The 26,889-nt window shown below is 39.8% G+C and overlaps 2 protein-coding genes across 18 annotated transcripts in view; both read right to left on the minus strand.

Moving 5' to 3' along the window:
- Nucleotides 1-204: 204 nt before the first annotated feature.
- AGXT2 (alanine--glyoxylate aminotransferase 2) lies at nucleotides 205-14,782 on the minus strand. 3 transcript variants are annotated; one of them, XM_064642029.1, is made up of 15 exons: nucleotides 14,697-14,760; nucleotides 14,070-14,210; nucleotides 13,100-13,185; nucleotides 12,495-12,679; nucleotides 12,076-12,199; nucleotides 11,114-11,208; nucleotides 9,890-9,983; nucleotides 8,782-8,875; nucleotides 7,682-7,782; nucleotides 6,545-6,637; nucleotides 5,695-5,827; nucleotides 4,559-4,647; nucleotides 2,937-3,086; nucleotides 2,488-2,586; nucleotides 205-1,023 (listed from the first exon to the last, which is right to left on the minus strand). In XM_064642029.1, the coding sequence occupies exons 3-15, from the start codon at nucleotides 13,133-13,135 to the stop codon at nucleotides 913-915; spliced, it is 1,404 nt and encodes a 467-aa protein (XP_064498099.1). In that variant the 5' UTR covers nucleotides 13,136-13,185; nucleotides 14,070-14,210; nucleotides 14,697-14,760; the 3' UTR covers nucleotides 205-912. The 3 variants fall into 3 exon arrangements, with proteins under 3 accessions (XP_064498099.1, XP_064498098.1, XP_064498100.1); XM_064642028.1 differs by lacking the exon at nucleotides 14,070-14,210 and having other exon boundaries at nucleotides 14,697-14,782; XM_064642030.1 differs by lacking the exon at nucleotides 14,070-14,210 and having other exon boundaries at nucleotides 14,444-14,705.
- A 3,239-nt stretch (nucleotides 14,783-18,021) lies between these two features.
- Nucleotides 18,022-26,889, minus strand: part of PRLR (prolactin receptor) — a 153,456-nt gene continuing 144,588 nt past the window's right edge. For all 15 annotated transcript variants that reach the window (XM_064642723.1, XM_064642730.1, XM_064642724.1 and 12 more), the window contains one exon: nucleotides 18,022-26,500. In XM_064642723.1, the coding sequence (XP_064498793.1) occupies nucleotides 25,484-26,500 (1,017 nt within the window). In that variant the 3' untranslated portion in view covers nucleotides 18,022-25,483. The remainder of the gene's footprint in view (nucleotides 26,501-26,889) is intronic.

A 26,889-nucleotide genomic window follows, 5' to 3' on the forward strand; every position in this document is an offset into this window, starting at 1 on the left:
CAAAAAGCAGACTCCTCAAGAATACTCTTCCCCCCAAGTTGACATGGTACTTTATTGGGTCAAGGAATTATTCAAATGTTAAAATTTGAATTAAAGTGAAATTATAAATGCCTGGTTCTTGCTGACTATCTACAACACCTGTTTGTTTTTTTAATTGGAAACTGAAGTAAGCGGTAAACTAAAACATTAAAAACAGTAACTGTGTAAGAAAGAAACAACATTTTATTTCACCAGCCAGAGTTTGCACCTTTGCTAAATGATTAATGGGTGTGCTGTGCAATCCCAAAAGCAGCAGATGGAAAAGAAAAGCATATTTTGGAGAAGGTGATGACTGGATTCTAATCCCCATGATAAAAATAATTTCTGTAATTAGAAACATTTCGGCTTTGTGCAAACTTTTAGTAATGCTCTAATTACAGTGTATCCTTGTAGTCAGGGTACATAGTTTTAACTCTGAAACTTCCATTTACCTTTTGCTTAGGGTGATTCTCAGCCAGAGATTGTGCTTATGTAAGTGACAGACTGAGACTGCTGGAGACTGGAGTCACTGGAGGGACTCTTTCTGGCACTCTTTCTAAAATTACCAATTTTGATGTGACTTTCACAGATGAAAGAAGCATATATGTATGTGTCTTCATCTGACACTCAGTTAATCCAGTCAGGATTTTTGGATAAGGCCAAAATAGGTGTGTAGCTAATATAAACCTCCACTGTAGAACTGAACTGTGCGTTTACAAAACAGATTAGAGCATATTCTTTATTAAACACTGGATCTGTCAGAATGCTCTTGTGATACTGAACAAGTATTTAATTGTCAGACTATGATTTTCTTTTCCATTGTAGATTAGTTCCCAGTCTGGGTCACAAGTATTGGGGGTTGTGTGCGCATCCCACCAAGGAAACAAATCAAGTCTATTTTGCAGCTGCTCTTTCCATGTGTCTCTGTAAAGCAGTACGGAATACTTCCACAGCAAAGTCGACATCCTTTTTAGTAATGCACATAGGAGGCTTAATTCTAAATGTCTGAGGAGAGAGAAAAAAAAGAAAAAGAAATCCTGAAAATGGTATGAAAAGAATACAGTTTCAAGCAGCCCATCTAGGTCAGCACTCCCATTCTGCCCTAAAAAACTGTGGAAAAATAATACAGGAGAACAGCATAGCAGGGACTGAAGCTTATGATAAGTGCACTCTGAAGTGGGGCTGAATTTTGGACTTTACTGCATTTAATTGCATCTGACTCATGACTCTCCTCTTGATAACCTGACTGCCTCCACAAAAGACCTGAGTAGAGTAGGTCATGTCTGCAGCTCTGTTACTGCAGACAGAACTAGTGTAAAATCTCAGGTGGGTTTGTTTTAAGAAAGAACAGAGACAGATGTATTTTCCTTTCTGGTAGCTTTGCTGTAGGGAAAAGTGGTATCTGCTGAGAGTGCCAGCCTCTTGCATTGTCAGCTGATTTGGTGGTTTATTATAGGCTTTTTTTAAAGGCTTTTAAGCGAATGCTTTATGAATGAATCACTAAATACCATCCTTTAGTTAGGGTGCTATAGCTGGAAGGCATGTTGATCAGGAAGGGATATATGTACAGCTAAACTTGGCAAGAACATAGGCTCTTAAATCCAAGTGTTTGATCTATGTTTCCAAGAGTATTTAACTTCCATAAGAATCTTAAACTTCCAGTTTAAATTTTTCTGTCAGCATATCACAGGACTTAATACAGCAAAAGTGGAATAATGGCCTTTTCCCACTCACAGCCCTTACTGAAGCAAACACAGATAAACAGCCCTCTCGTCAGACAGAATCAGACTTTACTACACTGAGCTGCAGCGTATTACCCATGTTCTGCTCTTGACTTGGGGAAGAACTGATGAGGAGACAGATGCAGTGTCTAATTTATTTTAGCCACCCTCCATCTATCTCACAGGGAAGCTGCTTCCCCTGTGTCAGAGGGCTGCACTGACCCAACCAGCCCTGAGGTACAGCATCCTCAACTGGTTGGGCTGATGCCCATTCACATGCAATTCTCACTTCTGTGTTGCACTGCTGAACTTGCCATCAGCAATTTATTTTTTTTAAATTTCAAATAGAATGTTACCAGCTCTCCAGACTGAGAGAACTAGCAAAACCAGCCTTATTTTGTACTGACAAGTCAGGTGATAACCTAAACTATAGCAAAGAGTTAGCGGGCCTGCATATTGCCGACTTTTTCTAATTTACATAGACTTCGGTACTGTAGTACCTTGATATTCTAGGGGAAGATGTCCTTCTAAAGGAGAACTCCAAGGCTTTGAGCTAGTCCAGCATACTTGAAAATTTCAAATAACTGCTGCCCAATTTAAAAATACACAACATTAAACAGAGATACTTCCTAAGAGTATACTTTTTCTAGTTTATTTACTAAACTGAAGCTAATTTAACTTGTGGGAATCTCAGATGTAGTTCATGAGGACAGAAAATAAACTTTATTTATAACTAGAGGTTCAATACCTGACTGTAGAGCCCTCCTCTGCCGATCAGAACCCCCATGTCTTTACAGTCCTCCCAGATCTGATCAACTTCTTCAGCTGGAAGAGGGCAGCGACTGTCCTAAGGAAAGCGAATATTAAACTTCACTTAGATATTCTAAATTAGTTCTATGGAAAAGATGTCTATTCAGGTCTCTTCAATAAATCTCACTCTCAACTCTAGCTGAAAATGTTAGCATAACTCATCTGCTTTGATGAGTTTATGCAATTAAGGTACATGTCAGTGTTTACTCAAAGCTTGTGAAATGGTGGAATGATGGAAGGTTCTGGCTCATTTTTAGCCAGAGCCATGTTTTCTCACTTCACTGGCTGCTTTTTAACAGAAAATATTCCTATTATTTCAACTGAAATAAAACGTGATAAAACTTCCAATAGCACTGTAAACTGAAAGGAATAAAGTAAGACACTAACCTTATCTGTCACCATTTCTACTCCAATCATAAGTCCCTTGCCACGAACATCTCCAACAATCTTGAATTTATCCCGTAGTTTAGCCAACTCCAGTAGCATGTATGTTCCCACATCCTCACTGTTCTTTTGTAGACCGTCTTCTTCAATAGCCTGGTTAAAATAATGTACCATGACAGTGTTGCAGGAAAAGCTTCCAATACATTCTGTTAATCCCATTGAGCTTGACAACTGTATTTATCTCACTTCATTGTAGACTATGTTCCTTCATTACTGCAGTGCTTACAGTTTCCTTCTCTTACAAGCCCCTAATGGCATCAGAATACAATTGAACATAGTATTTTGATGTTTCTGTGGCATTTCTCACATTTAATTTATTTTTTATGTTTAATCCAGTAATTCTTGCTCACATGTACTCATAACTGGAAAATACCTGACCAGAAGGATTATTTTCAAAATCTCACCGAAATATTTTAATTCTTTCTCAGTATCATGAGAAGAATATATTAGACATGGCCTATCTGTGTGTACTAGGCAGCCTTTTAGGGAACAACTTGAGTGTTTCAATTATATTCATCCACTCTTGCCTTTTAATCACAATCTTTTCTTTGTTTCTTACTTTGCCCTCATTAATCAAAGTTCTGATGTGCAGGCACATGTTGGCACCAACAGAGAAACTATTTATGAACATAATATCTGCATTAAGAAAAATCACATAAACACTCCTCCCCTCCCAATATAATTGCAGAAGATAAAGTGGTTGTTTCTCCTTTTTTTCTTCTTTTCTTTCAACTCCATTTTATTCTTCCTGAGTTCGACAATCTGCATAGAATTATTTCAGAGCCAGGCTCCAAGTTATTTCAGAGTCAAAAGAATCTAAAATACTGATTCTTTCTTGTTTGTGAACTTTTTTTTTCAAAACGTTTTTAGTTATATGATCATCCTTCTTATAAAATAGCCCCCAAAAACAGTCAGGAAAGTAACATGAGTAGAAAGTGTAACTGTAATCTGGAACTGTAATCAAGTGAAATTCAGGAATGAATGGTCTCTATATGATCAAGACAAATTAAACAGTGACCTACTACCCACTGACTGATTTTCTACTGGATAATAAATGAAATTTTTCTGTTGTCTTTTTCATGAGGGATTTTTTTTCCAGAAGGAATTCTGACCTTAAGTATTTTTAACTGTCTGACCATTAAGGTTTTTTAGGCATAAGGTAAAAGCTGTTGAGTTGAAACAATTTTGTTAAGCATGTGTGCCAGAAAATAGATCTGCTTTAGCTGAGGATTTGTGTAGTCCTATGAAATAGTTAGCTAAGGTGTTTGAGAAAGTACTTTCTTACATTTTTATTAACGAAGTGAAGAGCCTCAGGGTTCTGAAAACATAATTAGAGGGCTCCTATTCTTGCTAGAGATTTGAAAATTTTTGCAATTAAACTAATCAGAATTTTTACTATGCATAGAGCACATTGGCCATGTGTGCATAATATATGCCTATGTTTATGCACTTTATACAGTTATTTAAAAAACTGCCCACATAGAACTTCACACATGTAAACATTTTCCATTTTTCGATACAAATGGAAGTGTGGTGTATATAAATTTATATAATATTCTCCCTACATCAAGAACTGCAGCTCCAACTACGCAGGCCAAAGGGCTTCCTCCAAATGTATTAAAGTGAAGGTTTTGAGCCAAGGAATCTGCAATCTCTAGAAGAAAAAAGGACAACACTGATTACTCTTTCAGTTCATAGAATCATAGAATCATAGAATAGTTTGAGTTGGAAGGGACCTGAAAGCCCCCTGCCCTGGGCAGTTACACCTTCCACTAGACCAGGTTGCTCAGAGCCCCATCCAGCCTGGCCTTCAACACTTCAGCTGGGGCATCCACAGCTTCTCTGGGCAACCTGTTCTTGTACCTCACCACCCTCACAGTAAAGAATTTTTTCTAATATCTAGTCTAAACCTACTCTCAGTTTGAAGCCATTCCCCCTTCTCCTGTCATTACACGCTTTTGTAAAAAGTCCCTTCACAGCTTTCTTGTACCAGAAGGCTGCAATTAGGTCATGCCAAAGCCTTGTCTTCTCCAGGCTGAACAATCTCCTAGCTTTTCCTCACAGGAGAGGTGCTCCAGCCCTCTGGTCATCTTGCTGGCTTCCTCTGCCTCGTTTGGTAACTGTACTCACCTGCTTTAATTGTTAAGTTACATTTGCTGAGTGGTTCAGCCCTGATTCTACCGGAGACAATGCAGTAAGATTTCCTGGAAGCAGTCTGTGCAAAATATGACTATTTCCAAAAACTATAGTGTCTAGCAAATGCCAAAACAAAACTTTTTTAAAAAAGTGACACCTCCAACATATGCTGTCATCTGAGATCTACAAACTTTCTTCACTATATTCAGCCATCCATTTGTATGAATCAAGCAGCTGGCTAACATGCTGGCTAACATTGATTAGTAAAATGTTGAATTCTGTAAGGATTTCCAGGCTCTGTTACCAGCTCTATACATGACTCACGAGGTCATTCCTCCTTCAGTTTTACAAATAACCCCATTTAAATACAGCTTTGCACTAATATAGCACAACACTTGGTAAAACAAATGAGTAATGAGAATCCAATTCATTCGTCAAAAGATAGATGAGACAGAGATTATTAATAAAACTCAGCTTTTTGAACTCACATCTCTCAGTAAATAACTATTGTGCAGTATATTTTGTAATTACTCTTTTTTAAATCATAGCAGAACAGAAAACATACCTTTGGTTGTAACAACAGCTGCCATTGGGAAGCCATTACCAATTCCTTTTGCCAAAGTAACTATGTCAGGGACTACATCATGTGTTTGGAATCCCCAGAAATGGCTACCTGTCCGTCCAAATCCTGTCTGTACCTTTCAAAAGAAAAATTCAGAGAAAATCCCCATCACTCTCTCACACTTTACAATACATACTGATTTGCATTAAACTGCAACTACATTTGGAGTCAACTTATTCAGATGGCTCTGCACAAAATAATATTTATTGTAATTGGGTTTTTCTTTCATGTGATAACACGTCATCATGTCTTAGGCCTGGTGAGATGCAAAAATAAGATGCAGATTCCATGTCAAAATGGTGAGGAAATGCAGATGCTTGTGACATTTAAAAGCAACTCCAAGACTGCTGATTTCTGCCACTGCAATGCTTGAGGTATATATCGCAGTCACTTCGAAGCATTTGATACTATTTCAAAATAGTTTTAGCTAAGGAAATTCTATTTCTAAAATGTACTTGCAGAGGTACAGCAATCAACTCTCTTCTATATTTTGTTACATTAACAACACTCATAGGAGGAACGGATATTCTGACAAACCTCACATCAAAACTGACATTTACTACCTGCATATTTGTGCAAATTTACTGCTCCTAAAAGGTAAAGATTGAAGTCTTGCTACAAACATTACCTTTGCCTAAAATCAGAACAAAGGTAGTAAAAATTGGCAGGCTCCTATACTTAGAAAAATGTACCATATTAAACTATGAAGTGCAATAGCATTTAATTTGGATTTTTCTGTGACAACTTTCAGAGGTAGCCCAAATTCTAGAGCTCTTATGTAAAACCAACTCACTTCATCTGCGATACAAACGCCCCCTCTTTCCCGTATCAGTTGATAAGCTTCCTTTAAGAAATTTCTTGGGTACTGAACAGCTCCATTAACACCCTGGCAAGAGAAAAAGACAGTGTCTCCAGGAACAAAAAAGGAAACAGGAATTCCACTTAAGAAAAAAACGTGGGAGCCCTCAGGTAATAGCAAGACTTGTCTCAAGCTTCTGGCTTCAGCAATGAAACTGCTTCAGAAAGTTTCTGCTCAGGTCATTCATTCCCATTCCACAGTGCTGTCTGCTGTTCCTTAGTTGTGCTGGTATAAATGTTTGTGAGGCCACACCATGAACTGGGTCACTGTAAAGCCCAGTCAAGTAACAATAAACTGCCAAAACAAGGACTTTGAAAACCTAAACACAGTGAGACCCACAAACTCTGTTCAATGACAAAGTTGAACAGAGAATTCACATTCCTTCTTTGGTTAATTTGTTTAGAATATTGTTTCCTCGATTTCTTTTTACCTTGACAGTTTTCATTTGGATCAGAAATCCAATTCCATACTACACTTGAACTGTAAAGCAAAACCAGAGAACTGTTTCAATTTTCTTTGAGGTCACAATTCCCACACTTTTTTTTTCTTGCCAGAGATAAATTCTTCACTTTTCCTACTGAAGAATCACATATACAGCTATTCTGAACATAAGGTGAAACACTAAGAGAATGAATCCTGTGGCCATCACTTGCTGGAAAGCTGTTAAAAATATAGTGGACAACATGACTGGGAAGATGTGGAAGGTGTTTCAGTTAAAGTTTACAGAAACTGTACAGAGAAAAGCAGTATGAAAATTGGAAGAAGGTATTAGAAACAAAACAATAGCATGCATCATACTCACTATTTAAATGCAGAAAAACTGTGTATGTTTAATCATGATTCTGTGTGCAGCTTCATGAGCAAAATTCCAGCTCCATTGAAATCAGTGACAAAAGCTGAAATTTTAAGGCAGTGCATCCAATCTTTCAAACATTTCAGGGGTTTAAGGCGTTAAAAAAATTATAATAAAAATCAGCAAAAGATTATGTTCATGATGTAGCTGAAGAATATATGATTTGAGTATTTCACGTCATTCGTGCTATCACAACTGAGAAATGGCAAACTACCTACTTGAATTGGTTCAGCAATAAATCCAGCTACTGTCTTAGGCACTGAGGTGTTCAGAGTATCTTTGAACTGTTCAATGTACTGATCTTTTGCATGACATACACCTGTTTACAGGGAAAACAGTTTAAAGGGAATTTATTTAATATGATGCAAAACTAGCTTCAAAACATGAAATTACACATCTAAGCGACAAGTATTTTCTGACTACATGGTAAGTATCACCTCTCAAATACACTGTAAAAGGCTAAACATTAAAGGAGAGTGTCCCTTCTTTTCTTTTAAACCATGTATACTCTCAGAAATGCCAGTTCCAAAACAGCAAAGCAAAGCTGACAGACAATAAGACTCGTTATACAGGTCACTATCACCTCCAGCAGCAGAAGGTATAAGCAGATATTTTCTCAGAGGTTAGTACACATCATCATAAGACACAAAGTGTCCTTAGGTTAGTGCAGGTACAAGGATTCTGGAGAACACAGCTGCATATCAGTCTACACTGAAATAAAGAACAGAGTAATTAGTATAAGCAATGCTCCCGTTCACTAGGGAGGGCAGAACTAAAAAGAAAACATTCTGCTACATAGGCATGTGAATTAAAATATTAAAGAATGCTTTCTGAAAAAGTGGATAAAAATTATTGTAATTGTTGTTAACAGCAGAGCAGTAGAGGAGCTTTCACACTGTGTTGTTTATGGGATGTTTTGCCCCATATAAGACTTTTGCCTATCACTGGCTTCAGGTTGTCCCTAGTATTTGCCTTATTCCAAAAGCTGGAAAGCTGTGAAAACTTCAGAAAACACCATCAACACTTCTGTTCTTCCAGATGTGTTAAACTGAGTTGCACAACTTCCAGAATTGATCACGACAAATACTGGAAACAAAGGCTGGGATTTCAAGAAGAAATCTGAGAATGAGGCATCACCTGCCTCAAATTTTTCTCATTGAGAAGCAGGGTCCTAAGATTCTCTGCAATATTTTCTTTGGTTATCCTTGCAAATCCTAATCAGACATCTACTTTTCTTGAGAAGGTAACTAGAACCTATTTTCTCAGCTCTCTAATATTCTCTAATCTAAAAGCCAAAAGCTTTTTGTCATTGACCAACCTTCAGGACAGCTGCATTTTCGAACTGTTTGCACTGGAGAATCTCTACAAAAGCTGCCTCCCCATGGACCACGAAAAACATCTGGCAACATTGTCTGTCAAGCATAAAAGAAATAGCTACAGCTTTGATGACACCTTTCTAAGAGGTCTTTTGATCTAATGACTAATGACAAAACAAAGAAGACTTGGGAATAACACCAAACTTCCCCCTCACAAATTCGTAGAAAAGGAACAGTTTTGGAACAAACAAGTTTATTCCAGCAACAGTCACTCAATTGATTTTTTTTCATTGTTTTGTTCTTTAACTTAGTCAGCCTAGTGGTTATCTAAGATTAATGCCAACATTTTAAGAGTTGCTGGCAGTATTTCAATAATCTTGAAGTACAAAAAAAATATGCAAAATAGAGGTAGGCAGGCAGACCTAGCAGAGTGAACTCCAGCTTTCTAATCCTTGCTGCTGATGAAATACCACATGACTTGAGGCAACTCATTGAGACAGGTTGGGAAGCTGCTATAAATGAGCCTTTCTATAGTCAGTGCTGTGGCTGAGCTATCACCAGTACAGACTGGAGTTGCAGTGCCAGCTTCTAGACACAAGGTTACTCCCATCTGCTCAAGGGTAGGGAGATAAAGCATTGCCATTTAACCCCAAAGATTCTACTTAACAGATATGTCTCCTGTCCTGCTGAAATAGGGTTTCTTTTCATTACAAGGAAGGATCTGCTTCAGACAATCTGAAAGCATCTTTGCACAAAACTGCCAAAACAAACTCGAGAAAAGGTGTTCTGACCATTATTATTTTGCTCCTTACCTACACTTCCATTCAAGCACCAAGCATGAAACTGCAAATCATGACCCCTTATGTTATGGCTGTCCCAAATCCAAATTAGCCTAAGTAATTACACAGAGAAGAAATGGGGACTCTGGTCCCTGTTGAGCTTACACAGCAGAAACAGCTACAGTGCAGTTTAGTCAGTGACCATAAAGCACTTGAGGGCAGAAAACATACTAATTGTTGAAATATTCAAATATACTGTTAACTACCCAGATTATTATAAATAAATAAATAAATAAATAAACAAACAAATAAATAAATAAATCTATCTCACTGTTGTACAGCCAAAGCCATTGGCAACACCATGCTTATAGGGACCAAGAGATGTCAAACCCAGTGTGTAAGGGCTGGCTCCGTGGTAGGCTCCTCTGTTCAAACAAAGCAGATGAACATTATTCATTTCCAAGAAGAGTCTGAAGCAATATTAGTTCTGAGAAGGCATGTTTCTGAGCTACAAATTATGGGGGGAAATGTGCATTGTTGCACTCAAAACAAGAAGATTCCTACTGCCATTTTTTGCTGTGGTTTTCGAAGATCAATGATTGCCCAACTGCAGTGGTTTCCTGCAATTTCAAATGTTAAAATTGTGAGGTAATGTTTGCAAGGAGAAGAGAACAATGATTGGAACCAACAGCAATTCAGATAGTGTCTCAGCAAGTTCTGCTGTAGCACCTGAGCCCTGCAGAGCAAACATCTCTGTCCTTTTAATCTTGGAAACCACTGCTCTCTCCAACAGATGTTGCCAATCATTAAGCTGCATGGTGGTTTGCTGTTAGTTTTATACAGAAATCAAAAGTTCATTAATGAGAATATACAAGCAAGGGGGGGTACCCAATGTTAACAAACACAATAACAGAAAAATACAGCTCTTCATAACACAGCCTTCTATTTTAATATTTGAGGCTCCCTGGGATACACAGCAAAGAGAACTGCTTACACTGGTGCTTGTATTGTACTGGTGCTCACCCCTGCACCACTTCTGTCATTAAGCCAGAAGAGCTGTTTGTGTACCTGTGCAATGAACTGTTGTTCATGGCTCTGGCAGAAAAACAAGGCAACAAAACAAACAAAACAAAAAAATCCTTTCACCACTTAAACTTTCAGCCAGAGCAGTTCCCTGATGAGGTTCACTACTCCACTGTTCCAGAGGTACGTTTGCACCTCCACAGGGGCATGTGAAATGAAGTGAGCGGCAATTGCTGAATCTCGCTCTGGGCCTGAACAAAGGTCCACCAAAGCACACCTTGGACACAGAGACCTGACCAGTTTCAAAGTAACATAAGCAAAAATTGCGGGTTGTGTTTTTACTGCAAACTAGTCTTAACATACTGTATCAAAACTTCAACTCCCCTTCAACTCCTCTTTGTCAGCTAAAATAATTTTACAGCATTCTTTTCTGCAGACGTGGAGTTAAACAGTTCCCTATTACTCCTTGATTTAGGCACACAGAGACTGATCACACACACAAAGGAGTTTTGCAGAGATCTATCAGCATTACCTGAAAGAGATGATGTCGAAGTTACGGGTGTGTAGCCTTGCCATGAACATGGCTAAATCATTGGCCTCCGACCCGCTGTTGGTCAGGTAAACCACCTGTGGGAGAGACAGCACACAACCCTGTTGGGCATCAGATCATGTCACTTTGTAACATGATGAGCTAAAACCTATCACTGCCACAGGGGGCGACTTCACCACCATAAACTTACTGTTGCCCTTACAGTATAGATGAGAAGTAAGATCAAACTGATGTGCTCAGAAAGAGTACAGAAAAATCTCAGAGAGTTTCAGTATATGGATTTTCCTAAGACAGAATACTGGTGGGTTTCACTTCATAGGTTTTCCTAAAATGGAACACTGAGGGAAAGAAACTAATGTCTTTGGTCCAACTGAACATGACGATTTTATTTTACTTTTTTTTTACCCTCCTTCAATCTTTAAAACTGCAATAGGTTCATACTCTTTTGCTAGTCCAGTTTCATTTTGTCACCAGTTTATTTTACCTGAAAACAAAAATTATTTTTCTTACTGTTTCTCTGCATATGAAATGTGACATTTTTGTGGTTTGTTTATTTATTTAAACGTCAGTAAAGCTCACTACACAAAATACTGTAAAATACATTTCACTGTGACTTTTCATGAGATCAAGCAAATAAGGCTGGCTGCATATAAGAATAGTTAAAATCTTCTTAGTTTTTTCTGTAATTTTTGAGCTGGCAATGCCCCTTAACAATGATGAATGGAAGGAGAAAACAAACAGAATGGGAGCTTGGGATATTATGCTTGTCTACATTTAGGTCTAAAGAAAAGGCCTTGAGGGTCATCATGCTCTTTATCTGGGAGTCTGCAGTCCCCATAAAGGTTTTCTCTCTACAGTTATCATGGCTCTCGTTTATTTAAGAAATATTTCACATAAACAGACACCCTCTTCACCAGCCCCTGCTCCTGTCAGAAGCAAAGTACCTTCAGTGGATCTGGAAGAAGGGAAGTCAGCTTTTCAGCATACTCGTGGATTGATGGGTGCATGTAGATATTAGTGGTGTGCCACAGGCGAGCAAGCTGTTTCTGGGTAGCCATAGTTACCTTCCTGCATGCAGCACAAGACAAAGGAATTCAATTCCTCACACATTCCACACTCGTACATGCACACACCTATGTGTTATTAATTCTGCAAATGCTGCACCATTTGCCAGGTGGATGAACAAGCAGACCAAATTAATGAATTCTTCAAAACATAGCAGAAGTCAAAACTTAATGTAAGTGATACATGCAATTCAGTAAATTATGTTCTGGTTTTAGGCTCACAGATTAATGAGGAACAAAACCCACATGGGTATCTCTTCCTGTATTTTATACTATAAATCAAAATGCAACATACTTACGGGTGACAGTGACCAACACTGACAGTGACAATTCCAGCAAAGAGATCAAGATATCTTCGTCCTTCATAATCAAACAACCATTGCATATGCCCTTGATGCAGCAACAATGGCTTCTTGTAATACATTCGCAGTGAAGGAGCAATATTTTGTTCACGAATCTTCTGCATACGTTCATACGGATAGGACTGAGTGGAATAGAAAAGTCAGTACCCGTTCATGCTTTCTAAAGATCCAGACTAATGGAATTGTAATGGAACATATAGATTACAGCTCTCTAGAGCTGTTGTTCACAGAACTAAGATTTTAACAAATTCTGGCACACAGAAGGTTCTACAAACCTCTGAAACTCAGCTTTGGAAGGAATACTGGTGTTCTGCATATTCCTTACAGGTTTTCAAATGAACAATGTAGAATTACAGATTTGTCACACAGGTACTTCTACAGGTTACAAACAGGTTATATCCTGGTTGTAACAGTTCAGTTTTACTCAAAGAAGCAAATTTTATAATCACATTTAATGCACTGACTATTTATAGCAGATGAGCCTATCACTCAAACCCAGTAATGGGCTTTTATTTAAACTTAGTGCAGTATGCGTGACTTACTTTGTATTTTTCAGGTACAAAATCACAAGGAGGCATTTTTGCAAGTGTGGAGACAGAGCTTTTCCATTTCTGCTGCCTGAAGGCAACTACAAAATAGTAAGAGAATTATCAAACACTTAGCAAAGTGCACATCTGAAAGAGTTTCTCAATGAGCTTGTTCAGAGAACACACAGACCACAGCAAAAGCAAGTTTTGGAGGGTTTTTTTGTCCAAGAAATTTTCTTTGGGGAAAAATAAGTAGCATCTTTGTAAGGGTGAAACATATGTAAATTTAAAAAAAAAAAGTAATTTTTTCCTAATCCACTAAAATTCAGTTTTCAGTTTCACATGGAATTTTACTTTGACAGAAAAAGACTTAAAGAAATGTTTCTAATACAAATTCTTATCTGGAAGCATAAGAGAGAACAAGCATTCTCTGCAAGGACATGAGGCAGGAGCCCAGGGTGGCTGGAGCAGAGGCAGTGCCCTCAGGGAGTAGGGCACAGGCCCAACAGACCTGAACAAGGTTAGCAAAGCAGAGTTCACAGAGAATGCCCCACATAAGTGGAAATTAATTAGGTCCAGAGTCCACCCAGGGCACCCAGTCAGGAGCAGCAGCAGATGAGGCCAGAGACAGGGCTGTTGACAAGGCTACACCCTAAGTTCAAGGTCCATCCAGGAGACAGCGACAAGAGCTGGACTGGTGGCAGGGCAAGGCTCATGGCACAGCTGAAGCAGGGGTCTGAAAGTGCAGAGCTGAGTCGAAACAGGGCTCCTGGGCAGTGAGTACAGGCAGAGGCCTTGGGTGAGGCTGATCAGGGCAGCCCAGGCATGCTTAGAGCTCTGTCAACTCCCACTGCCATCTTCCATTCTCTCTCCAGAATCCTGGGAGCATCACACTGTCCTGCCTCTCATTTAACTACAAGTGCAATTTAGCAGGTATCACAAAGAGATACCTGATTGCCCAGAGGGATTCTGGAGTCTCACTCACCAGGGATATTTAAGAACTGTCTCAAGAACCAGTGCAATCCTGTGGCTTGTGCTCAGGGACGACCCTGCTTGAGCAGGGATGTTGGACCAGGTGACCCACTGTGATCTCTCACAACCTGACCCATTCTGCGATTATGTGATTCTGTGAAGAGTTATTTAAAAACAGTCTCTTTCTGCACCTCGAACACTATCTGCTCAAAGCTACACATTTGCTTCTAAAAGCCTAAGGTTTTAAAAAATTTAGATGTAACGACTAAAGAATAAAATTTCCTGAAATAAATTACATACACTGTCAACCCTCTTACCACCACTTAGAGCGCTAATGAATTAATCATCAGCAAGAGTCCAATCTCGAAAAATTAATTGAGATCCTACCAGTTAGGGAAGTTCTGCCCTTGGAATTCTTGGAAGGGATCTGCAGCTACACCGAAGGGGCTTCCCCCCGCCCGCCTGCGCGTCCAGGCAGGGTGTCTGTACCACCGAACGCAAACCCGCCCGGAGCGGGGTCCCGGATCGCGAGCAGACCCGCCGCATCGCGACCCCACCGCGACCCTTCGGCCCCCCAAGGCCCCGCTTAGGGAGGGCTCGGGCAGCCGTGTCCCCCCGTCCCGCCCAGCCGGTCCCTCACCGCTGCCCAGCGTCCCCGGCCGCCGCGCCATGTCCGCCCTCAGCGGGCCGCGGCACCGCCCCCACACGTGCCCGGCAGCGCCGCGGGCGCACCGCGCTGGGCCCGGTGTCACCCTGTGCTGTGCCCCGCTGTCACCCTGTGCTGTCCTCTGGTGTCATCCCGTGCTGTGCCCCGCTCTCACCCTGTGCTGTGCCCCGCTCTCACCCTGTGCTGTGCCCTGGTGTCACCCTGTGCTGTGCCCCGCTCTCACCCTGTGCTGTCCCCCTGGTGTCACCCTGTGCTGTGCCCCGCTGTCCCCCTGTGCTGTGCCCTGGTGTCACCCTGTGCTGTCCTCTGGTGTCATCCCGTGCTGTGCCCCGCTCTCACCCTGTGCTGTGCCCCGCTCTCACCCTGTGCTGTGCCCTGGTGTCACCCTGTGCTGTGCCCCGCTCTCACCCTGTGCTGTCCCCCTGGTGTCACCCTGTGCTGTGCCCCGCTGTCCCCCTGTGCTGTGCCCTGGTGTCACCCTGTGCTGTCCTCTGGTGTCATCCCGTGCTGTGCCCCGCTGTCACCCTGTGCTGGGCCCTGGTGTCACCCTGTGCTGTCCTCTGGTGTCATCCCGTGCTGTGCCCCGCTCTCACCCTGTGCTGTGCCCTGGTGTCATCCCGTGCTGTGCCCGGCTGTCACCCTGTGCTGGGCCCCGCTGTCATCCCGTGCTGTCCCCTGCTGTCACCCTGTGCTGTCCCCCTGGTGTCACCCTGTGCTGTGCCCGGCTGTCACCCTGTGCTGTGCCCTGGTGTCATCCCGTGCTGTCCCCTGCTGTCACCCTGTGCTGTCCCCCTGGTGTCACCCTGTGCTGTCCTCTGGTGTCATCCTGTGCTGTGCCCCCCTGTCATCCCGTGTTGTGTCCCGGTGTCATCTTATGCTGTGCCCCGCTGTCACCCTGTGCTGTGTCCTGGTGTCATCCCATGCTATCCCCTTGGTGTCATCCCGTGCTGTGCCCTGGTGTCATCCTGTGCTGTCGCCCTGGTGTCACCCTGTACTGTCCTCTAGTGTCATCCTGTGCTCTCCCTCTGGTGTCATTCCATGCTGTCCCACGGGTGTCATTCCATGCTGTATCACTGGTGGCATCCCATGCTGTCCCCCTGGTGTGATTGCATGTTGTGCCCCCTGTGTCATCACATGCTCTCCCATCATCCTAAGCTGTTTTCTGGCATGCAACTCTGACTTTTGGTTGAAGCCTGACCCCTTCAGAGGGACCTCAATAGGTTGGAGAGATGGGCAGAGAGGAACAGTTTGAAGTTCGACGAGAGCAAATTCTGGATCCTGAATCTGAGGAGGAATAAACCCGAGCACCAGCACAGTCTGGGGACCAACCTGCTGGAAAGCAGCTCTATGGAGGAGCTGTGGGTCCTGGTGGACAACAAGCTGTCCCTGAGCCAGCAGCATGCCCTTGTGGCCAAGAAAGCCAATGGAATCCTGGAGTGCATTAGGAAGAGCATTGCCAGCTGGTCAAGGGAGGTGATCCTGCCCCTGTGCTCAGCCCTGGAGAGGCCACATCTGGAGTGCTGTGTCCAGTTCTGGGCTTCTCAGTACAAGGGAGACATGGAGGTCCTGCAGCAGGTCCCGCAGAGAGCTACAAAGATCATTAAGGGACTGAAGCATCTCTCTTGTGAAGAAAGGCTGAGGGAACTGGGACTGTTTAGCCTCAAGAAGAGGCAACTGAGACAACCTACCTCATCGATGTCTATCAGTATCTAAAGGGAGGGTGTCAGGAGGACAGAGCTAGGCTCTGATCAGTGATGCCAACAGATAGAAAAAGAGGCAGTGGGCAGAAACTGATGCACAGAAAGTTCCCCCTGAATATGAGGAAGAACTTCTTTACTGTGTGGGTAACTGTGTACTGGAACAGGTTGCCCAGAGGGAAGACTCTGGGAGTCTCCCACACTGGCGATATTCAAGGACCATCTGGACACAATCCTGTGCAATGTGCTCTAGGATGGCCCAGCTTGAGCAGGGAGGTGGGACCAGGTGATCTACTGTGGTCCCTTCCAACCTGACCCATTCTGTGATCCTGTTATGTCAAATACAGCCAGGTGGATGAGGAGAAACTGAGACATTGTGAGAGGGTCACTGCTGACCCATTTCTTAGTTTTTTTGGTTCTGCTTCATGGGCAAAGAGATCTAACACAATCTCCTACAAGGACGGAAGAAATGGGAAGCTCTACTGCCTTCCTTCATTACCTTCCAGTAATGGAGGTGGTTTAATCCCAGCCATCAACCCAGCCCTACGCAGCCACCCGCTTCCCTACCAGCGGGACTGGGGAGAGAATTGGAAGAGTAAAAGCTAGAAAACTCATGGGTTGAGATAAAGATGGTTTAATAGGGAAAGGAAAGGCCACAGACACAAGGAAAGCAAACCAAGGAATTGATTCAGTGCTTCCCATGAGCAGGCACATATTCAGCCATCTTCAGGAGAGCAAGGCCCCATCACACAATGGTTACTTGGGAAGACAAATTCCTTCACTCCAAATGTTCCCTCTTTACTCAGTATTTTATATACTGAGCATGATATCATATGGTATGGAATATCCCTTTTGTCAGTTGGAATCACCTGTCCCAGCTGTATCTCCTCCCAGCCTCCCATGCACCCCCAACTTCCTTGCCAGTATGGCAGTACAAAAAGCAGAAGAGGCCTTGGATCTGTGTAAGCCCAGCTTAACAATAACGAAAGCCTCATACCAGGCAGTCTGAAGAAAATTAACTCTGCCCCAGCCAAAACCAGCACATCCTTGTAATACTAGAAGAACTAAGGCTCAACAATGTGTTTCCTAGAATGGCAATTGGCATACACTGTAACTAGACACACTTGCCAATGAGAGGCATTTCACAGGTTTTAGTGACCCTGGCTGCTCCTAAAGCAGAAGGCTGAAGACACCTACCCTCAAGGGCAGCCCTAGTTCTGCAGGAAAACTGCTTGATGTTGTTGCAATGCATCAGAGATTTGTACCTTTTACTAACCAGGGCAGTGCTTACATACCTTAGGATGCCTGAATGCTCAGCCCTTCCCAATCCAATTTTACTTTCACTAACTTGAAATCCCTTAACTTCAGTGATAATTTTCATGAATACAAGACTCATAAAGAAGCATAAAAGTTGTGACCTGGTGGGTGACCCACCTGTGTTAAGGGGTTCAGTTGCTGAGTGCCTGCAAAGTAGGTTAAACACATCTGTCAGCAGGATCCCATCCTACAGACTATGTTGGACGTCTGGCTTTTCCTTTTTCTTTCTGTGTATTATATACTGGAATTGTTACATATCATGATGAAAGGTAGAATCTGTGAAATTTATTCAAGAATTTTTATTAAATTGAAATGCAAACACCATTGCAAAGAGATTTTACAATGACAAAAGATTGAAAATTCCATCAGAAAGCTACAGACTTCAGAACAATATTGATCTTACAAGTGAAAACACTAACAGATTTTAATAAAGCCAGCATTTTCAATATTACAAACTTAAAAAATGCATTTAAAGCATTTTCCTTCAGATTCACTTAGAAACAATGAAGAATTCCTGAGCAACTATTTTTATACCAGTATTCTCCAACCAATGTACATACTACATATGAAATCTAATTCTTACAATTTCTTGTATTTTAGAAATTTCCAAAAAATTTGGATTCGGTTCACAGAATAATTGTGCTTAAAGTCATTCTGTTGCTACTGGGACAACACTGATGTTCCAGATTGCATACAAATTCTGAAATTTTAGTGGGAAAATGCCTAGCTTGTATTGCAAGGCTACCAATGAAATGATTATGCAAATGGAAACACATTGGCTTTAAATATTGGGTCATCTCTTTCACCTCTGAAAATACACTGTTTATTCTGTGTATTATTCAGAAGATGCAATTTATGTTTCTTTGAGAGACTGCTGGCACAATTAAAGGCAAGGAAGTTCCAGAAACTTTTCCCTTCACTTAACAGGGTGGAAAAAATTTGAAAAAATATGATTAGTTAATGAGTGCTAACATATTTTTTCTGGGCTGTACTTTTTCATACCAGTGCCCTCAGTATTGCTATATTTTACACAATGACTATAAAATATACAAAGCACAATATAAAGATTTCAGAAGTCGAGATAATGCTGAGTATGTCTGAGCAATATAATGCATATATGGAACTTATGGTTGTGTTATTTCAGATGGTGAATGGTATTGGTAGTCAGAATTAAAAAAATTACTTACCAAGATGAAAAATAAATACTAAAGCTCTTTCTGATTATACTGAGCAGTAGTTTCCTCTTCCTTTTGGAATGAAGGACACATAGATGAGAATTAAGAGTAGTCTACAGTATTATGAATTTTATAAAATATGATCTGACATCATTATATTTCTACCTGTAGAAAAAGATGCCTCTTCCCAGACATGTCTAGTTTTCCATCCTCTTGAAGGAGTATTCTCTACAAGTGAATTGTACAAAGATTTCCAGCATCCTGTAAAAATTCCACTCAGTGCTATGTCTCTAAAACTGACCATTGCAGGAACTGAAGTGAAATCTTTTAATTTTTACTGATGTCAAAATGAGGTGAAAGTATTCAACAGCTCATAAAAATAGACCCAAAAGCAGCATTATCCAAAAAAAAGTTAAATAAAGACAAGATACAAGACAAGCAGCATCACAAAGTAGAAAAAGACATTAAAACTTCCAAAAATAAAAGAGGAATATATAAAAAAGGACTTTCTCATATCTAACTGCTCTATACACCAATATCTTGAGTATAAGATCAGTTTTTAGCATATCAGCACTGTAAGAGGCCACACAACTAATTTGAGTATTTTTCATTACTTTCAACAGATATAATAGTGTCTCTTAAAAGCTTAACTTAAATTGAAGATATGTATTTTAAGCCTCTCTTGGTAATTTTCTAAAATTTTCCGGATTTATCACCAAGACAGACTTTCTGATTAAGGAAAATATTAACAGATACATTGTCCCGGGTACAAATTGAAACAACGCCCAGAAATGCCAAGAGACTCTTTTAATATCCCCAAAATATTTTTTCCCTTGGAGCTTCTAGGTCATTGCATTAACTTTAATAAATAAAAACAGAAGAATGTTTAAGAATGGTAGGCATATGTGTGGGACAAAGTAAATGGATAAATACACCTAATCTGTATATCTGTCTGAAAAATTGAAGGTTGCTTTTAAAAGCAGTGTGGTACACTTTATTCCTCTGGAGCTTTTTTCCTTAGGAATGTAGGAAATGCAATAGCACTCAGATGCAGAATCTAGCTCTTCAAGTACTGTGCTTGCCTGGGACCAATATCAGATATGCGGAAGGAAACCCTGTAACTGATAGGAAGTGAATGACAACTTCTCATGTTGTTGAAGGACTTTTTCCTTCATATGTAATAGCTGATCCATAGTAGCTGATTTCAGCATTTTGCCAGCTCTTTAGCATTTAATAAGGCTTTACTACTTTCGTGGACTGTATCAGGTAGCTGTGCTTATTCCCACTTTTGATGTAGAAGTATTTTCTTCTCTTTTTTTTTTTTCCTCAGTAACTCATTTATCACTCCTCTCAGCTCTACTAGTTCTCATTTTTTCCTGTCTACTCTTACATTTGATTCTTTCACTTCCATTTTCTGTTCTCCCTCCTCCTCTTCTCAGTAGTTGTCAAAATGCATTTTTTCTTTCATCATCTACCCATGTACTGTGCTATAGTGACTGTACTGTTCCCATTCTGCCACATACAGCAACCTTGTCCCTGTTCTCGTCATTCAGCGGTGGACTTGGCAGTGCTGTGATAACATTTGGGCTCTATGACCTTACAGGTCTTTTCCAACCTAAACAATTCTATGTTTCTATGATCATTAAGCTCTTTATATCCCCATATATTATGTATTTATGTATCCACTTATCTTTATTTTCCTGCTCAACATACACAGGAAAGATGAAGAAATTCCCTGATTTGTTTCAAAATAATTTTCAAGGCAGGGTCACAAGTTTGTTCAAATTGTAATTCAGTCCATCTTTCCACACCCAAGGGAACCGGAGTCTGAATTTAATATGAGGGTTTGAGACACTTGAGAGTAGGCGTCTCCACTTTTGCTTATTCAGAGACAGAAAAGATTTACTTCCTAGGAACTCAGCTGAAAACAGGTATTTCTAAATAGCAAGTATTGATAAATGCTTAGATCCAGAATGAGGGCATCTCTGGAAATTTGGCTCGCTCAGTCCTAGCAACCTGGCAACATGGGCAGTGGCAATAAACTTTTCAGGTCAGGAAAGGGACTGATGTTTGACTGCCAAGCTGGGAAACATGGCTTTTCCTACAAAATGGAATTTTCAGTGTTTTTTTTTTCACATTAAAAATATTTAATTTTGCCACTCATCTCAAATATCTCATCCTCATACTACCAGTGCAAAACAAGTGACGATTCCATGACAAGCCGTTTGTTAACAAAAATAATTTGGATTTAAAAATAAGTCTTTTTAAATCTTGATAGACTGATGCACTATTTTGTACAAAAAGCAAAATGGTTTTGCCTGCCTTTTAAAGGGAGAAAAAAAAAATCTGAGGTAGCAATTATTTGAGAATATGATGCCTGATCTCATGACATTTTTTTCATTTTATTTGTCTTTATGGCTTTGTAGAAGATGTCTGGTATCTATCAACTGGCTTAAGTGACTTCAGTTTCCTTGCACAACACCCTCAAATCATTTACAGTTACTGTAAAATTATGAAATACACTTACAGGTTTCATGAGGTGAACCCCACACATACAATGCTTCAGAGAGCACAAAAAAATTCTGCTTATTCATTTTGAACACCTGCTGCCACGACACTTTAAATACTTAAATGACATTTAAAGCAACTGTCTATTTTTCAGCCATTTAAACATAGACACATAGACAGATATACTACAAAATTCACTGCTTTAACATAAATCATCATTACATATTTGTTTTACAGTTTATTCCATAAACACATATATCCTCTTACTAATATTATATAAGGTCAGTTTACTGCATTTTTATGAAATAATCTTTGTAGTTACATGATGTTAAGACCATTTTCAAGGCTGCATTATGTGTGACAGTGAGCTTTGTGAGCACACGTGCCAATTCAATAACATGTATTTCTTTAGAAGTCTGGAATATAACACTGAGATACTAAAATAGTACATCAAATATGTCCTTGCTAAAAAAAAAGTCTAATTAGAAAATGTACAATAATGAATCATATTTGTCAGTACTGAAAAAAAGTTAATAAAATTAGTCTGAGTCAAAAGGAAAGGTAATTAATTAAAAATATATATTCAATTTTATGAATTTTATAAAACTAATTATTTTGAAGAGTCTTTATTCTTCCTTTTAGGGCTTTTATGCTATTACAAAGTAATTCACACTATGAATGACACATGCATAGCTTTGACATTGAAAACATCATTTGCACTCTTAGAATAATTATTCAAAGTGACAAATTTGACTTATGGTGCAAGAGCTATTGGGCTAATCACTGTTTCTGGGGTAAATTCTGTTGTATACTTCATCCCTTTGGATATCAAAGGAGGTGTCAAGAGCCTGTTATTCCCTACTGGTGTGTCATAATTTTACACCAATTGACTGTGTACAACTGCTGCAAAAGCTCATCTATTTCCTAATAAAAAGTTTAAGTACTGCAAGCAAAAATATCATCACAAACAGAAAGAATTAAATATTTGAACATTCAAAGGACCAAACACTTAGCTGAAGGTTATTCTGATTTCACAGAACAATAGTTTATTATTTTTGTCATATACTTTCAGATGTTAAAGGTCTCTTCCAGAAGGTGTTGCTCCGCCCTTGGGAGTAACAAGGTATTTTGGAGAACATAAGCAAATCCAAGGAAAAAATAATCAATCTGCACATTTGTCCAGCTTAAAGAATGAAGTATACTTATAAAAATTGTGTTTATATTATATTTAACTAGCAAATCCCTCAAAACTTCATGTAGTGAGCAAATGTCCCCTTTTCCACTCTGGCTGAATTTACCTTTTCACTGAGAGCCACGATGATCCGGCATATTGAGATGTTCATCAGCAAAGGTGGAATAGAATCAACACCACATGATGTAGTTTATGCTACAGCTATTTTGCAGTTCAGTACTAATTCATGACAAAGCATAGAAACTCTTTGACTCTCTCCCTCTGTGGATTACTGGAGGCATACATGCCTATGGGATGAATCATACTCTTAAAATCTGCCAAAAGTTGTGCCAGTTTGCCTCAGGTACAAAGTAATCAATACCACAGCAACAGTCTGCTGCTGTTGTAGGTCTGTGTAGTCACATGTGCTTTAATCTGAGAAATCCACTATATGAGGAACATTCTTAGGCTGTGGCTTGGTAAGATTCTATATCCTTCTGTGCATCACTAGATGCCTCCCAGAAGGCCTGTAGCAGCATGTCTTTATGTACAACATTAGGTGTAGGAAACAACACAGAAGTGACTATCTGTGTAAAGAAAGAGAATGTGTCTGGTCTGGATTAGCTCTGTCAGATTCAGTCAGAAAACTGAAGTGTAAATTAAACACTGTCAGACATAGTGTATAACCAGCTTACATACTTGCACACAGACAAGCTGCTGTCCTGAAAAACATTCCAGTTTTTTTCTGATAACTCAATAGTTTCTTTGCAGTACTTTTAGCATCTCTAGAAATTTGTAAGATATACTACGAAAAAAGTATATCTGCAGTAAAATTATTCTGTTAACCATAACTGAACAAAGTTTTATGTCTGGCTGCTCTCTGGAGTAGCCATTTCATGTCTTCAAGTGTTAAATAAGTGGATGTATTAAGAATCTAAGATATCTCCCCACACTTTCATCAGAGCAGCCAGACTGATCTGATCAGCCTCTGGAAGTCAGCAGTACATTACCTGTATAGAGGACTTAGGCTCCAAATCTGATGCCTAAAGTAAATGTTACAGTCCACACTAACACATATGTTTATAGACATACAGACAAACAGTTAAATTCCTAAGTCCTGCCTGTGGAAAGGCTAGATAGCTCAACTAATCTGTACTTGAGCAGTTCCATGGCATTGAAGGTAAAGGATGAGAATCTGATTTGTCAAATTAGATATGGCCTTCTGGGACCTTCAAAATCTGAAATTCTCTTTTGGCTAGCTCTGCAGCAGGTACCTGATACTGCAGGAAGGTTGGTTCAGTGCATAAAATCATGAAAATATAGAGAAACGTAGAACTGTTCAGGAAGGAGAAGAACAAAAGAGAGTCAGTCCATTTATCAAATACACTTTCCTTCACATGTACAGAACCATTCCCTTACCTTATGTTTCCAGTTTCCCCTAAAGCTAGTGAGAGTGGCTAAATATTTGGTCCAGTTTTAATCAGTCATCACTTGGTCGTACTTTTCTGGAGTAAATTAAACTTTTGTTTCAAGAAGGGAGGACCACAGTAATTTCACAGCCACTACAGTACAATTTTGATTCTGTCTCCGTTTACATGGGATACAATGAATCCTTACTGTTCCCACTGCTGTTCTGGGGACATACATCCAGCTCTAGTACATGGACTCCTTTCCTTATTCTCATTGCTATTTCAGCAGATCTATGACTCAGACTTTATGCCTCTTATCTTTGACTTTAGAGGCTGGTTTCCAGAACTCATGTTCATAAATTCATTATGAAAAATCTTACTTCAAACTTTTCCTCCAGACTCAGAGAAAAGTGCAATGACTAAGGATGCAGGAGAACACCATTCCATTCACTGTTGGCGTCAGACTATAAATTCAAAGGGAAAGAAATTTTCCTCTCAAAACCTAGATTCTGTTTTAATTATATAATTATAGGTGATAAAAAAGGTGTGAAAGAAATAATTTACAATTCAAATAGTAATATATCTGTAATATATTAGAAATATAGTTCAAAAATTTCTTCATATTCTTAATTAGTATAAAGTTTAATTTCATGCTTTGTATAGAAATTGTAGCTTTACTTGTTACTCCTGTCTCAGCAGAAGGAAACAGAAAAGTTCCTAAGTAGCTAAATAACACTGGGAAATTAAAAAATATTTTATTTTGCTCTTTTGTTGATAATAGAAAAATAGCCTTTAAAAATATATTGTTAAACATATGGGCTTATACTAAAGTAGAATTGTATATTATATACAGTAAGGCAGTATATCAAATATTATCCTGCTATTTTTTTCATGTTTGGTTTGCCTGGACTGGGATATGAATGGGATGCAAAGTTTTCTATCACGTTGAAACAAAGCAAAAATATCCTTAGAAGAATTTGTTATTTTACTGTCATTTGTAGAATATATTCTTTTTATCTGTGATTTGTCATATACAGTGACTCCTTTTTTCTCAAGGATTGAGAAAAAAATATAAAGAAATCTTAATTCAGAAGAAAAGACACTGTAGATAACAATACTGCTGTGCAATGATTTATCTAACATAGGAACTGCTCCGATCACCATGGTGTGCTGACTGACCCGTAACAATTTTCATCTTTGTACTCCCTCAGGCTTAATCAATTAACAGCTTTGCAGAACTGAATAATTATTTTACTATGTGTTTTTCATGGCAATATCCACTTCCTCATTTCACTGTGTCAGAAACGTGCGTTAATGCTCCATGATTTACTTCCATGATTATTACCTCAACCCACTGTCTATTTTATTATCTGTACAATACACACAGGAGACTAGGCTTTTGGAGGCTAGGCTTTTTTGAAGGACTGTTCGCTATGTGATTTTGTTTTACTGGACATATATAAGTATGTACTGTATTAACTGGTTATTTAAAGGAGGGCATAAAGGAAGATGGGTCCATATACTCTGACCCACTGGTCTCTCTTTTGCAGTCACTTGGAGCTGTCAGGCAGTAGCTCATATTTTTCTCAGCTTGACCTTGCTGAAGGTTCTGTGATGTTTCCATTGCAGGTTCTTGAGATACAGGTGTGTGCTGGATGCGTGAATCTGGCAATAATACTAGAATATTATGGTCCACAACTGTTGAGACCTTGGTATATTCTTTGCTGGTTCCTGGAACAGTGTATTTTTCGGTCTTTCCATTATTATCTTTATGTTTCAGTAATACTGTTGGCTCCTCATCTTGTCTGACTTTATGAACTTCTACATAGTCCATTAGTTTAGGATTCAAGAAAGGTGACTTGTCATTATGTCTGTTTTGTTTGACCTGCACTGTAGTTTGTTCAGTTGTGGAATACTCCATCTCTCTTTGCTTTTCCATGTTGTCATGGACAGCTTCAGTGACAGGATATCGTGACTGATGCTTTTCTTCATTTCCCACCAAAACTGGTGAAATGTTCACATTTGTGGTACTCAGTATTATCGTGTGTGCCTCCACAGTACTGTGGTAAGCAAACACAGGAAGCTGATTATTAGGTAGTAACTGAACTGCAGGCCATGTGGATGACTTTGTACTCTCATTGTTAAAAAGGAGTGCTTCCTGTTCTGAGGCTATACACTGAGTTTCCCAGCTCCTTTTTGCTCCTTTATTTTCTTGGACAGCTCTTACATCTTGTGTTTGAAGTGCTGATGGAAGGGCACGAGGCTCCCTGCACTTCTCAGAGAGCAGGGAAGGGCTATCACAGCTCCCTCGGCCTGAGTCACTGTCTGTTTCCTTGGGTATCATTCTCATATTTTTACTGGGATTGTCATGGCTTGGCATGAGTTGCTGATCCTCACTGTCCTCTACCTCCAGATATTCTATCAGTAGTTCATCACAGTCTGATGTTGGAGGGAAACCATGGCAACCAAGAGCACTCAGTAATTCTTCAGATTTTCCTGTCTAAGGGAATAATAAATAGGATATAATTTTTCACTGTTAACCTTAGGGTTTATCTGACTAGAACAATTGTGAACAATTTACACATTTGCTATACAAACACTTCAATAGTTATATCACTAGCCCTAAACTGTATTTCTACTGCTGCAGAAAACACTGAAAGAAGGGAAGAAAATTTCTTGAGTTTCCTCAGTGGGGAGACACAATCGCAGAATTCATGTTTCTAAAATGGGAGGACTTGGGAGCTTTTGACGGGTGTGGGTCTCCTGAGTTTAACAAGAAGGAAATGGAATGATAGTGCAGCCATGTCCTGCCACCTCAGCGTGGTAAGAACTAGTAGGACTTCCATAAGAACCGTTAGGAAGATCACACAGGCATTTCCTCTGGTGTCC

Source organism: Pseudopipra pipra, chromosome Z, assembly GCF_036250125.1.
Source record: "Pseudopipra pipra isolate bDixPip1 chromosome Z, bDixPip1.hap1, whole genome shotgun sequence".
Taxonomy (NCBI): Eukaryota; Metazoa; Chordata; class Aves; order Passeriformes; family Pipridae; genus Pseudopipra; species Pseudopipra pipra.